Source organism: Schistocerca cancellata, chromosome 6 (assembly GCF_023864275.1).
Source record: "Schistocerca cancellata isolate TAMUIC-IGC-003103 chromosome 6, iqSchCanc2.1, whole genome shotgun sequence".
Taxonomy (NCBI): Eukaryota; Metazoa; Arthropoda; class Insecta; order Orthoptera; family Acrididae; genus Schistocerca; species Schistocerca cancellata.
In genome coordinates, this window is record NC_064631.1 from 612,540,715 (window position 1) to 612,555,872 (window position 15,158).

Sequence of the window (15,158 nt, forward strand, 5' to 3'; positions counted from 1 at the left end):
CACCAAATTCCAAGCAATATTGGATGAAGATGATACTTTGAGTCAGAGGCAAATGGCAGCAATGTTAAATGTTGCACAACAATCAATTTCTGACTGTTTGAAAGCTATGGGAAAGATCCAAAAGTTTGGAAAATGGGTGCCACATGAATTGAATGAAAGACAGACGGAAAACCGAAAAACCATTTGTCAAATCTTGCCTAAAAAACATAAAAAAAAAATTAATTTTGCCTCGAGTTGTTACTGGCGATGAAAAATGGATTTATCTTAAGAACCCTAAATGGGAAAAATCGTGGGTTAATCCGGGACAACCATCAGCATCGACTGCAAAACCAGAGCGATTCGGCAAGAAGACAATGCTCTGTTTGGTGGGATCAGAAAGGTGTGTATCATGAGCTTCTAAAACCCGGTGAAACTGTGAATACTAATCGCTCCAGACAACAAATCGTCTATTTGAACTATGCATTGATCGAAAAAGACCAGAATGGGCCAGAAGACATGGCAAAGTAATTTTTTATACGACAATGCACCTATGCACAAAGCAAAACTGGTTCAGGATACAATCAAAACACTTAGCTGGAAGGTGCTACCCCACCCACGTATTCACCAGACTTGGCCCCTTCAGACTACCGTTTGTTTTCATAATGGGACACACATTGGCTGAGGAACACTTCGATTCATACGAAGAAGTCGAAAATTGGGTGTCTGATTAGTTTGCTACAAAAGACGAACATTTCTATTGGCGTTGTGTCCACAAATTGCCAGAAAGGTGGTCAAAATGTATAGGAAGCAATGGTCAGTACTTTGAATAAAATGTTTTACTTTTCAATTCAAAATTCGTGTTTAATTTTCTCAAAAAAAAAAAGCTCATTTCATACCGGTACACCTGGTATAAGAAACAAAGTAGGATTGAAGACTATAGTGGGAATTATATTCCACAGAGATATAGTAGTGGTGCCATGTTTGTGTTGACCACTGCAGACACAAGAGTGGACATTTTTGCCCCCAGAACGGCATGTGTGGGAGGCTGTGAGTATGTGATTATCCAGTACTGCAGTGAGTGTGGAACAAAATCTGCTGACTTGTTAAGTTTTTATTATTGAATGGTTCTCATACAGGGGGTTGATGGCTGTGTCGCAGATGCTGACTGGTTGGTGGTACTGAGTTCAGTGAGGCAGTGGAATGCTGAGATACTGCAAGAACAAACTGGTTACTACAGAATATGACGTTCCCCTTACGTGTTGATGCATTCGGTTCCACTTATCTTGGAGTCGCCTACCTTTATGTTATGAAATAATGTGCTGAAAACTGACCTTAAAAAGAATAGTGCCAAATTACACGTGCCACACAGTAGTTAAAAGTAAGTGGCAGTGGTTCTTTCCCACTTTATTTGCACTATGAAGAATGTTGGCCATTTCCTATTTACAGGTAAAGTGTTTAAACTCTCCTTCTATAATGTTGTCCACACTATAACTCAGTTATAATGCAACAGAAGTGTTCGTTGAACATTACATTGGGAACTTGACACAGTGGCAATATATCATCATAAACACAGTGCACATGTTATTGTCATGTAGAAAGTCTACAATATAATAAAAACATCCAATAAGTAGGTTTCATGAAAGTCAAACTTAGATTTGCGTGTTTACTATTGTGGCCAAGATTTTAAGATACATAATGTTTATACAGTTACTTCCTGCTCGCAGACTTTAGCAAGTAAGTGATAGGTATCGTGGCCCAGACTTTTGCAGATGTGTTAATGACGAATGGACCCTGCAGGCTTTTCTCATACAGACACGGTTTTTTGTTGTATGAATGCTGGCAGAAGATGGATGATTTTGGGGTGTAGTGGGCTATTAAGACTGGCTACAGATATTTATTTTAATTTTAATGACATAAGTCGGCTGTACGGCAGGTTCTTAAACTGCTCCTACTTGGACTTGGTCATTACTGTTTGTGTGATCTTGGAGATTTGTAAATACGTTATCTTAAAGCAGAATCACTCCCTCTGCGAGTAGCCCAGACTCTTAATGTGGATAGTCAACCTTTTTTACCTACTGCCCACTTTTGCATTTCTGTTAGTAATATTTTCAATCTGCTCACTGGTTACTCAGTAATGTTGATTTATAAAGTAGGGAAACAACTTCATAAAACTTATACAGCAGAGTAACAGCAAGTTGGAACATTTAAAAATAATTACTCGCTATATCCTTTGTCAAAATTTTATGAGAACCTAACGAAAATATTTTTAAACTCGCATCACCCGCCATGCCAGTTGGAACGCCCACTGGTGGATGGTAGGACCAGGTAGGCTACCATTGCTCTTGATTGGCTTGTATAGACTAAGACTTGTCTCACAGTACACATTACTGATAATGGTTTTTTCATGCCCGAGAAACTGCGTATCAGTCCTTGGGCATCGAAAAAAGCGATTGTCGCCTTGCCTACTGAAGGCACAGCTTTGAAATTTTTATGTGGAGGTGACGACACTAAATTTCCGCCCCTAGATGTCGCACTATGTTGTTCCAAAGCGGCATATGCAAAATTCAGCCAGTCTGATTGTTACAATGTTTTGTACCTTTTCATTTGAACACTGCTTATAATTTTACATTATGAAAAATTATCCACAATCTTAATTAGTAGCCTAATTAAGTAGTGAGGGTGTCATATTATTTGGAGAAGTAACTACAAAAGTAATGTTAAAGTTTAAAATCTAAATAGCATCTAGGCAGAATCTGGTGTGGAAGGTGTAGCTGCTTTCGGACTGAAATATTAATTATCTTGGGAGCTAGTTAGTTTCATGCAAAATAAGTTTCCTGTTAAGTTGTGGTACCAGTCTTTATAACAGTGCCATGTTATCGAAATATTCTAATTAGGTCAGAGTTTTCCTGTTGTGTATTATAGTATGACTTTGTTGGCACACAATTTTGTCTGCCATAACTTTACTTAATTGAGTGTGTAGTAAAATTAATTGCATTGCTGAAATCATTTCCTTCAGTGCAATCAACTGGATTGTAAATTTAAACAGGACATTGCATAAACAACATTTTGTACTGTTCATGTACATGTTTCATATTCCCTGCCAAAGTTTATTGAAAACAGTGAAAAGATGGGAAAAATATTTGATTATTGATGGGAGTAGAGGACTTACCACATAGCACGTTTCCAACACGCTATGTCTCGGGTGGTCTCGCTGACTTGACATGAGTGATTGCACTGCACTATACCCCAGCACAATAAGGAGACTGCTGGAGTGGCATATTCTACCTCTAGCCCGAGGTGGTCGGCAGGGGCACACAGTAATGTTTGAACCTGCAATTTTCTAAGGCCGGCCAAAGTGTCAGATGGCGGCAGTTGGAGTGCTCACCTTGGCAGTTCCTGTTTCTGGCCAGCAGATTCGTCTAATAAGGGCTGCCGCTTGACAGAGCTGTTCAGCTGCCTCTCTGACAGACATGTGGTATGAAGAGTGTGCCGGACAAATGTGTGGTACTGATAGAATGAAGCTACCAACTGAGAACGTATATACTGGCCCTGGCTGGGTGTGTTGTGACAGATTTTGGTTCTTGTTACATAGATGGCTGTGGAACATTGCTTTACGCTGCAGAATATAGAAACCCAGCCCACTGCTTTTGTAGACTGCCGCATTGCAGAACGAAGAACAATCGTTAGTGCAATGCCCAGTTTCAAAAAAGTATGCAGGTGGCTGGTCCTTGTATCCTTCGGATGGCTGCTGTATTGTGCCAGATGCCGATGGTGCAACAACATAGGATGATTCCAAAGGGGTTTACAGTCTGACACGGCAGTTCGGACATACAAGTAACAATAATTGCCTAGGAACAGGGCTCGCAAACACCATATAGTCACACGAGGGTGTCACTATACAACCATGGGTGGAGCAAGCGGAGTCAGTTGCCATTAAGGCAGTGGAAGCATTGGAAATAACATGGCAAGCTACACGTACCACGAAATGACTAGGTGCATTCGCTTTATGTCGCAGCTAACTGCAGTGAATGAGAAGCTGTAAGATTGTATTGTGGGAAATATCCGGATAGAAAGGTGTCGTCACTTGTTATTCGCCATCCTGCATCGCCAAATGTACGAAACTGGCATGTTCTGTGTACACCAACCAGTTGCTGGCCACCAACTAATGATATGGACAGTTGTGGTGGAAGAAAGCATTCTGGGAAGGACATAGTGCACGCTGTGAGTGAGTACAGGTGTAGTATCGCTCACCACTGGTATCCCCCGAACCTCTACCTGGCACTTTGCACTCAATGAAGGGCGGCATCCCTTTCATTTCTTTTGCATCTGGGCACCAGAACTAGAGGATCACAACAAGTGTATGGGATTTGTATGGTAGTTTCTCCAGAAATTTGCTGCAGACCAAAGCTTCACAGTGAGTGCCTTCATTGGTGAGGCTGCATTCTCACTAGAGTGAGATGAAAATTCACAACCTGCATATGTGGGCGGATGTGAACCTACAAGCTACATGTCCACATGCTAGACAACACAAATATACCCTTAGCATGTGGGCTAGCATGTCGGAGGCTGTTTCATTGGACTGTACATTCTCCCGGGCGCACTTGGTCATGCGTATCTTGTATTCCTGCAAGAGGTTTGTTGTCCATCCTTATTTGTCACTACATCAGATTGCAGCAAGATGGAGCCCCTGTGCATTTCAGCAGACCCTGACTGTTTCCAATATATGTTTTCCTGTGAGGGTATCTGAAGAGTCTTGTGTATGAAGCAGCTATTAGATTGCCAGAGGACCTAGTGGGCAAAATTGTTGGGATAGCAGGATATTTTAAGAGATACACCAGTTCTCTTTGAGAGGGTATGCTGTTAACTGTGCCTTAGATGTCGGGTGTGTCTAGATGCATCTGGACAAAACTTGAGAATCTCCTGTAGTGGGCATCTATTTGTAGCATGTGACTAAATAACTGCAACACCATTAACCTTTGTGGTCCCAAATTCTTGTGAGATTACGGATTCTTGTTGCAGGCCTGACATGCCTTGTCAGATAGTAAACATTTCTTTAAAAAGTATATAGTTGCTTAAAGAGTTCTCGATATTAGGAACTGATGTCGGTTCTGTTTTTAGTTCTTGCTTTACTAGAAAATTGTTGACACGTACGTTTATACTCCTACTGCTGGCACAATCACTAGTAAAGTGACATTAGCTACATTTTGATCCATATAGTGAAGCTGATATTTGTATCCAGAGTGGCTGCATAATATAGAGTATTAAAGCATATTTGTGGCATGCTGAAATCTGAGGGTTAAAATTCTGTCAAGTACTTAAAAATTGGTTTATTCTCTCTTCATTGAAGTGACTTCGATCATTATTTTTATTCAGTTACCTGGCCTAAATGTATGTTTTTTAAATTCTGAGTATTTTACTGTCTCATTTTAATCCCCAATTTAACTTTTTTTGTTTCTTCTCATTCTTTTTTCATTTGGAATTTCTGTGCAAGTGATAAGTATTTTTATATATTAACTTAGTTTCAGTTTCTTCTGTATTTTCATCCATTTTATAGCATTCTTTATTTTGGTTGCTCATTTTCAGGGTTGCCACAGGATCTGGAAATAGGGGAATATCGGGGAATTTCAAACATTTTAGGGAAATATCAGGGAAATTTGAAAAAAACTATATTTTTCCAGTTTTTCTTTCAGTAGATGAAATGGTTTGTGTACTGAGGTGTTGTGCATAAACACTAGCTAGGTGCAGCTGAGTGTGTGCACTGTTTCCCTACTCCCTCATTCCTACTGCTGCTTCCCTTCCTACTACTACCCTCAACTTGTAGTCAGTGCTGTCACCACTTCTTGCCGCTAGCCTAGCAGCTGCAGACCAGAGGCAGGGAGGTGTGAGGAATTTTTTATTTGGATCCGATTTCTCAGACTGTAGACACAGTGGCTGGAGATGGTGGTCATGTGTGCAGAAGTTGTTTCTGAGTACCATGTGAATGCGCGTGTGTATGCGTGTGAGCTCTGTCGTTTTCTGACAAAAGCTACGGCTGAAAAGTCAGTCGAGAGAATTTGATCGTCTTTAGTATGTGCCTGTCCATGCAGTTCACCTATCTTCATTATTATTGATTCTCAGAGTATTTGAACAAATTATCTGTTGCATGGATTGATCACTGTGGTCTCATTTCATCAACATGCTGTCCTGTGGCTTGAGAGTAGCTGGCCACACGAGTGGATTTCTGTGACGGGCTAAAACCGGAGGCTGTTTCTGAGGCTATCTGTAATGGATCGGGCCTGGTGATCTGAAGCCATTCAGTTCCCACTAATATCCAGGCCCTGTCCATCAGATCTAGTCTCACTGATCTGCACGCAGGCCAGGTGTGCTTGTGTGTGGCGTAAATGGGCGATGGATTTCACGAATTGTGACTGTCACACCACAAGTACATTGTACAGTTTGGCTTTTTATAGACGTTCTCTTTGTTCTAGTACTTTTTGGCACTTCAAAAGTAGTTTATATGTTAGAAAGTAGGGATAATAAGAAGGAAATTGTCAGTTGCTGGCAGTTGTACGCTACATACTCATATATTTCTTGAAAGAAAAATCACACAAAACCTGTAAAATAATAAATGTAACACAGTGGATAATCAGCAATAACAAACATAGTAAAACCAACATTTTATTGGTGGTCACCTACAGTGTAGGTTTACACAATTCTTCCTCGCCTAGTACACTTCTTTCAAGAGGCCTACTTTTAACTGAGGTTATTTCTGAAATTTGTGAAGGTATTTTAAAACTGTCTTGCGACTCCAAGGAAATGCGTATTTTTGTCACCAAATGTTTCATTTTATTGAAATAAAATAACATCAGTGGTCTTAACGAAACGCGTATATCATTTGGCTTGCTTTCTGCATCTAAAAACCGTTCATTACAAAATATGTTGATGTTAGTTCTTGAGATTTTTGCTCACATCAGGAAATGCTATGTGCTTGTAAGCCTTTTTTAGATATTTCCTTGTTTGCACTATTGTTTCTTGTACCATAGCTAAAAAGACAGATTGTCAATTTACATCTTAACTAACCTTTGAGATCTCAATTTGTCAGGGAAAATTGGTAAAATTTGTCTGGAAATCGGGGAATTTCACTTGGGAAACCTGATTTTGCTTATTTTGGTAAGTCTTCATCTGCATTACTTTGTCCTTAGTGCAACAAGAATTTGTTAAATGTTTGACTACCACCATCCAGAAGTTCTCAATTGTTAAGTTTCTTCATTTGTTAAACAAATTTGATTGTTGAATTGAAATATGTAATAAAACATAACATATATTTGCCGAATCAGTCATAGAATTATAGAATGAAGTGCTCCCGTTAACTTTCGACAATGGTTGTGAAAATGGAATTAGGGTAAAAATTTTGCAGGCAAGTTGTGATGAAAATAATAAAGTTGTTTAAACCAATGGAAAATCCAGGATGGAATGTAATACTATAAAGTTGTTTAAGGACTAATTATATAGGAATTGGCAACAATATCTGTGGGTGCCCTGAAAATACACATGAAACTACTGGGAAATGTCACGATGGTTGGGTCGCTGTCTGTCCAGGTGCCAAAATAGTCAGCTTTGTCGAACTGTGTAGTTTCTGGATAGTGTCAGCAACTTGTGTAGTGGAAGCCGTGGTTAGAGTACAGCTTGGGTTTATATTTTAATATGTAACATTGCTGAGCATATTCTCTGCTTGGATCAGATGATAGTGTCAGCTGTCAGATTTCTGGATATGTGTTTTTGCAAATGAGAACCATTTCAGACATGTATTGTGTAACATTTCAATAATGGGCAAATTCAAATGAATATTTGGAAGTACATTTCTGTGTATCTCTGGTGGGCTTGCAGTAGTTATAACCAACCTTCATACCATGAGAACAGAAGTGCTAAAAGATTGCCCTCAAACAGTGTGAGGATGGCTTTGGGAAAAGGCTGATAGGTATTGAAAACATATTAATGTCACCTCCATAATTTTCATGGTCTCTAGTCTGATAAAATGCCAGAGTTTAGTAGAAATATTTAGAAAACAACAGCATTATTTACAATCTTCTATAAGGAACTAAAATGCAAGATTTTTTATCCCCTTATGTTCTGGCGCAGCTCATAATTTTGATGATGAAGCTGCAGTATTTGCAGTACAAATACACAATTTTTGATCATTAAATATACACTGCCAATAAGTTATACATCATTGTAACTTTATGTGCATGTAGGGATGAAAGTGAGTGGATTACTAAAACAGTTGGAGAGGGGTAGACTTCTCATTTCTTGTGTTAGATTCCTTGAAGTTCTTGGTTGTGCCCATTTCTACTCCATATGTCACTGTACTTTTTCTCCAGTGTTTCCTAGGAAACACACAAAGGGATAAAATGAGGAGCAGAGAAACAGGTGATGCTAGTGTCTGTGAGAAGCCTGCTGCAGATCCTTCAAGTAAAATTGTTATGGATATGGTCATATAAAGAGAATATTTATCCACAGGATTCCCCATTTCTGGGATCAGAACAAGATGAACTTGAAGGTGTGAAAACATAGATTTTAAAGGACCCCAAACTATAACTCCAACTTCTTGGATGTGTGGACAAGGTCTGTGTGTGGACGAAACAACGCATTTTTCATATAATAAACTTGAGCTTTTGCTATGGAAATTCTGAGACAAGGGTAGTGCAGTCTTAGTATAGCATGTTTGTTTACTTATACTGAATTTGAATCTGGCTTGTTTGAGTCTGTTTTCCAATATTATCCCCACTATCTTAGGGAATTATCATTTCTTGATATCTGGCTTTAAAATGTACAGTGCTCTCAACATCTCAAATTAGACAAACAGTCCTATGCATTCCCAGGTTAAATTTCACCTTTCTGTAGTTTAATTATTTGTCATGCAAAAAAGGAATTGGCACCTTTTTGTACTCTTACAGGTATCACCTGCTTATTTATTGCTGCAAAAGTAGAGGAAATATATCCTCCAAAACTTACAGAATTCGCATATGTCACTGATGGGGCCTGTACAGAATCAGAGATTCTGGAAAAAGAACTGGCTATTTTGAAGGTATGTTCTGTAAAACATAGTTCAGGTTTCTTCTTGTGTTTGCTGTGTTAAATCCTGCTAAGATATTGGGGAAGTACTTGTGATGTAGAAGTAGAGCATTAAGTACTGTTAAATAATGTTTACAGACTCTTTCCCAGGGTAATGTGGACTTTTGATATTTCATAAATTCTTTAAGGGGAAATATTGAACATGCTGATATAACCAGTGTGCTGCTTAATTGTCATCAAAATGGTGGACATATATTAATCACTGAATTAAATATGTGTAAAATGTTTACCACAATAAGAACTCTGGGTACTGTCTTGATACCACATTACTTAACTTCACAAATGCAACTTATTTCTTTTTCCAAGCTAACATTGACCTCGGGTTATGCCAAAGGTCATTCTAATGTAAGTAAAAAATATAGGAACAAAATATATATTGTCAGCGTTCGTTCTATGTATGTTTGTGCGATAGTCATTAAATCACTGGGATCAGAGCTGATATCCAGTATCAGTAAGTAAAACTTGTTGCTTTCTTGTATGAGTACACTGTTTCCAAGAAATTACAGCATGGTGGTTAGTACTTGCTTCAACATCTTAGTAGATAAGAAAGGTATTTTCATATAGACCTACAGTGTTGCTAATGGTAAAACTGAAAAAGGAATACATTGGTAAAAAAATTATTCAGTGCTTCAGAAATGTTTTTCTCAAAAATCGGCAGATAAAACCTAAGTGAAGGCAGTGTCTGTCACACCACCACTGTCCTAGGTTTCTGTGTGAAAATGGGCACCTTTATTTGTGCATGGCTTGAGCACTGATAATACATACTCTTGTTCAGTGGCTCTCACACACTGGATGAATGAAAATAATTAGCACATGTGGAGTCCCTTCTGTGACTTAGTGATTGTTTCTTGTAATTTGTTGTGGGACCCATATGTTAATTTTTTTTTACTTCTGATGCGCATTATTCTTTTAAAATATTTCACCTGAATGCTGTATGGAATTGTTTGGATCTAGCTGTTTCCTTTGCATGCTTTTGTAAATAACTCAAAAGAAAAAACAATTTTCAGATGTTGTTTGTCCATATTTTTTCCTCACATTTCTCTCATTTGTTTTTCAGACATTAAATTGGAACCTTAATCCGGTGACTGCCAACAACTGGCTGAATATGTACCTGCAGTTATGTAGTGATCTAATGAAGAAGAGTATAATAGACAAAGCAGACAATTCATGTTATGGATTTTTGTTTCCTCGATATTCCGGACTGTCCTTCGTGCAAATTGCAAAATTGGTAGATTTCTGTATGCTGGATGAAGGGTCTCTGAGGTTTCCATATAGTGTAATAGCTGCATCTGCCCTGTATCATTTAGGAAGCAAGGAAGTAGCACTTCGTGTTTCTGGTAAGTTGCTTTAAATATTACCTTGTGAAGACTTTCTAGATTTTTAATAAAAAGCTAGAATGAGTAGAAAGAATGGTATGTTGGGGGGACAAATTGTGCTGTTTGGTTTTTCTCAAAACTGTCTTTGGATTTGTATCTTCCTAGTTTCTAATTATCATGAAACACAAATTTATAATAAGAAAAACTTGAAATTACATACCCTCTCCTCTTCTAATGTAGGTGTCCTCCCCCTCCTCCTTGTTATATGTGAACACAGCCATTTGATCTGTCAATAAGATTTGCATAGAAAATGTGCAGTATCTACAGCTTATACTTTTAATCATGTTCTATCTATTCTGCATGTGAAGTCAGAAATACGTTGCAGTTAAGTGTTGAACATTGACACTGGCTAGAAAAATAGGGAGCTTGAAGAATACATGTGCAAAGCCTGTCACTGTATAGTTTGTTTGGTCAAATAACAATGAAATTCATTTTTAACAAATTTTTGGGACCCAGATATTTTTATTAAATTTTAGTTTCTTAGTTAATGAATAAAGTACCTCAGTTACACTGCAGTACTGACCCAGAATCTGAATTGGAACATTCACGGGCTATACAAGTATTGTATAATTTAATCTCATATGTCTTATTTTTTCTGGCATTCTGAGGTAATGTTACAGGGTGGCATGTTAATCTAGATTTGACCATGTTAGTGGTGGAGGGTGGCCAGGTGCCTTTAGTGTCATCACCCCTTAACCCCACCACCTCCTGTCCTGCCTGGAATTTGGGTATCCTAGATGTCTGTGACTAGTGTTATACCACGTGAAAGTGAGAACAGTTCTGAATGTTTGTGACTTGGGTAATTGAGATGGGAGGAGAGTTCTGGCTCAGTGTTCATGTAGTTGGATGTGGGAAACTGCTAACAACCACATCCAGGCTGGCCAACACACTGGACCTCTTTGTTAATTCGCTGTGCAGATTCAGTCTGTGGCTGATGTGCATCCTTGCATCCCAGAAGAGACGTGCTAATGTGTGCAGCTATCTGGGCAAGTTGAATTAGCACTTACAAAACCTAGTCCGTTGTGTTTGTTTCATGCAACAAAAACCATGCGCATAGGTTTTGTAGAGGTAATTATTCCCATTTTCAGACATACAGGCAACTTGTATGGTGTTATAGCCCTTGAGAAATAATTTTACTTTTGGATATGGAGGGAATGATTAGTAACAATCTTTCCCCCTCTACTCTGGTATTGGCATCTACACTTATAATTCTTTCCAGTCATATGTGCATTATTCTTAAAGTGGTAAGCTGTTTTTTAAATTTTCAGTTTTTTAATTTTCCTCAGTGTTGATAGAAAAATCAAATTTTTGTCGCTCCCTGCTTGCTTCTGGCATATGTTCTTCCTAATAGATAAATTTGGCACTACAGCCCGCGCTAGGCCTCGGCTTCTTCAACAATCTGCCTTCATACATCTCTACTGTCTACTTCTTTCATCCTCTGATCTCCATCTTGGTAAGATGAGCCAACATATTCAACCAGCCAGCTCTTAGCTGGCTATCCCCTCTGGTAGAATGCAGTCCTTCTTTCATTATTCTTTTCAGGCTTCTGTGATCTGCCATAATGTCCTACCCAGTATATTCTTTGGGATTTATTAAACCTTTTCCTTGTATAAGCCATTGTTTTTCATTGTTGTACCTTACTCTCCAACCATCTGCCTCTGAGGCCCATAAACTTTTCATAGTATTTTTCTTTCAAATGCCATTAAGTCCTTCACATCTGTCATTGTCCACATTTCTGACTCATATGTAACAACCAGTTGTACAACGGAATAGCATACTATTATGATGTTATTGTAACCAGATAATTCGTACGTACCTGTAAGTTCACGTAATAGATTATATTTACAGCATGTCATGTGTCCATTCTCTAATATCATTAGTCAGTTCACTCATTACTGATTGCTGTGACCTCATTTCTTCATTAATTTCTTAAGTTGTTGTATGTTTGGTGAGAAGTCTTCATCCACAGCCATCTTCAGCTCTTCTTAATAAAATTCGAAGAGGCAGGCGAGTAATCTTCGCTGTATTCAACCGTTTACTTACTGTTCTTCCTTGTGGTCCTCTGTTTGATTTTGCCCTATCAAATTGACTTTTCTAAATTATTCCCTTGTCCTCTCAAACTGTGCCCGACTGGGAAGTATAGTTGACAGACAGAGGAAGGTAAACTTGTTATGCTAAGTTCTTCATAATTGGAAGCATTGGTTCTTCTTTCTGTCTTTGGTATGTGTAATATCATCCACCAACACTAAATCTAGAAGGCATCAATTTGGTTAATGTTACTAGCTTTCCTGGTCCAGGCCTCACAATTGTACAAGAACACAGGGAGTACCAATGATTACACAGAGCATCTTCATTCTTTTGGATAGCCCTGGTTCTGCGAGTTCCTAGCAGAATTTAACCATTGCAGCTCTGCCAAGGAGGCTTCTTCTTTTTATTTCTTTTGCACTTTCCTGTGTAACTGATCAGAAATCCTATATATATGTTACTATTCACTACCTCTACATCCTTTAAGCAAACTGTCAGTAATTGGATTTGATCTAAACCTTGGTGATCAGTAACCATTCCCTAATATATTCTCATTATCTCTGGTTAAAGGGATTCTTAGATATTGGAAGCAGCTGATACTTTTCAAACATTTTTTAGAGGCTTTGAAGTTGTGTGTTGTTCTTCCAGCTTTAGAATTGTTCGATAGTGTTGTTTTGTTTTTTGTTTATAGTAAGTTCAATTTTTTGCCCCTTCTGCTTATTTTGTAAATTTCCTTAAGGCTGTTTAACTTCTTGAAGTGTCGCCTGCATATGCATATACCTGACTGTATTTCATTATTTTGATTGCTTTGTATCAGACTATGAAGTGCTAAGTTAAAAAGAATTGCAGAGAGACCAATACCTTGTTTCGCTCCACCTGGAAAAATAAAGCTCTTGGTCATTTTGTATACTTTTGCTTTTGGCTTTGTGTCCTACATTGGTAACTCAACTAACATCTAGTTAGTGATAAATGTCCAATTCTTTAAGGGTGTTATACAGTGGTCTTATCAGTATCAAAAACTTGTTTAAAATCAACAAACAGGAAGTAGTGGAGGCTTACATCACATTCACAAAAGTTTTGCTTTATTTACTTAATAACAAACAACTGGTTGGGAGTGCCACTCTTTGGCCCAATACCACGTGAGTATTCTCAGAGGATATTTTCGGTGCACTTTTTTTATCCTTTAATTTTCATCCTTTTTGTCCTTTCATTGGACACCCCATGAAAATCTTGTAGATTGTGTTCAACAAAGAAATGCCTTTATAACATCCACAGGCTGACTTTCCTTGTTTCTTATATAAAGGAATATTATTCCAAATTTCCAGTCCTTTGGCAAGCTTTTGCTTTCCCATATTTTGTCCGCCGCTCGTGGTCTCGCGGTAGCGTTTTCGCTTCCCGAGCACGGGGGCCCGGGTTCGATTCCCAGCGGGGTCAAGGATTTTCACCTGCCTCGAGATGACTGGGTGTTTGTGTTGTCCTCATCATTTCATCATCATCCAGGAAAGTGGTGAAATTGGACTGAGTGAAGATTGGGTAATTGTACGGGCGCTGATAATCACGCAGTTGAGCGCCCCACAAACCAAATATCATCATCATTTCCCATATTTTATTTATTAGTGCATGTATTTCATGTATTAAGGTTGACCACCAAATTTTATAAGTTCTTACACAATCCCATCTTTACCAGGTATAGGGTTATTTTTCAGTTTGTCACTGACTCCACCTTTTACATTGTTGGTCCCTTTCCTCTTCTTCCTCCATATTCTCCTCTTGTTATTACAGATATCTTGATAGCTGGTCTGAATAGGTACTGAAAATTTCTTCATGTGTGAGGGAAGTAAAACATTTAGGTGCTTTCATTCTCAAACCCTGAAATTTCAGTGCGATTACCTGCACATTCTCTTACAGTTAATTTTCACTTATTGGTGTGTTTCCGCTCCTGACACTGTTGAACCATGTTAGAAAGATGATTGTAAATCTTTGAAGATGATTGAAATCTTTTTATTATGTGTAATTTTATAAACCCTCGTAGCCAGTTTTCTAAAGGCCTCGTTGCTATTGCTGTGGAATCTGAGTTGCCACTGTAGTTATGGTAGGCTGAGTTTGAGAGTTCACGAAACGGCTTCTGGTGTTGTAGACAGGGTGTATATGACCCAGGACAACTGGGAAATCTGGGAAAAACCTACAAATTTTTTAGAATTTGGGAATTTTTCATTGTTTTTGTTTTCAGTTAAATTTTTGTAATTTTGACTGATAAGAACTGATACTGTAACAAAGGATATTACGGTATCCTGCTACTGCAGAATAATACTGCAGCAATAAAACATGAACAAGAGAAAAAACAAAAATAAAACTAAAATTGCAAAGGAAATGTGCCATATACAGTAACAAAACTGCTCATACAAGCGTCTGCCAACAGCAAAATGTGCTAAAGGATTTAGGAAGAATATGCAATGCTTCATAACAAAAAATTGCCTCCGATGTGAGGCCCAAGAGAAAGACAGGCCGCAGCGCGCACATCACAAAGGTAGGCCTGAAATCGCTCCCTCAGCCCAGCAGAAAAAATATGTTTCTAGACCTGTTAACTCGCAGTGGGCCGTGTCTATTCTAACAATAATTGCATCTTCTACTGGAATCTGCTTCTATGAAGCCGTACTGATTAACAAT

The 15,158-nt window shown here is 38.4% G+C and overlaps 1 protein-coding gene across 4 annotated transcripts in view; it reads left to right on the plus strand.

Moving 5' to 3' along the window:
- The window catches only part of LOC126191396 (G1/S-specific cyclin-E), a 149,955-nt gene that overhangs the window by 117,043 nt on the left and 17,754 nt on the right, over positions 1-15,158 (plus strand). For all 4 annotated transcript variants that reach the window (XM_049932258.1, XM_049932257.1, XM_049932256.1 and 1 more), the window contains exons 8-9: positions 8,913-9,043; positions 10,148-10,427. In XM_049932258.1, coding sequence (XP_049788215.1) covers positions 8,913-9,043; positions 10,148-10,427 — 411 coding nt within the window. The remainder of the gene's footprint in view (positions 1-8,912; positions 9,044-10,147; positions 10,428-15,158) is intronic.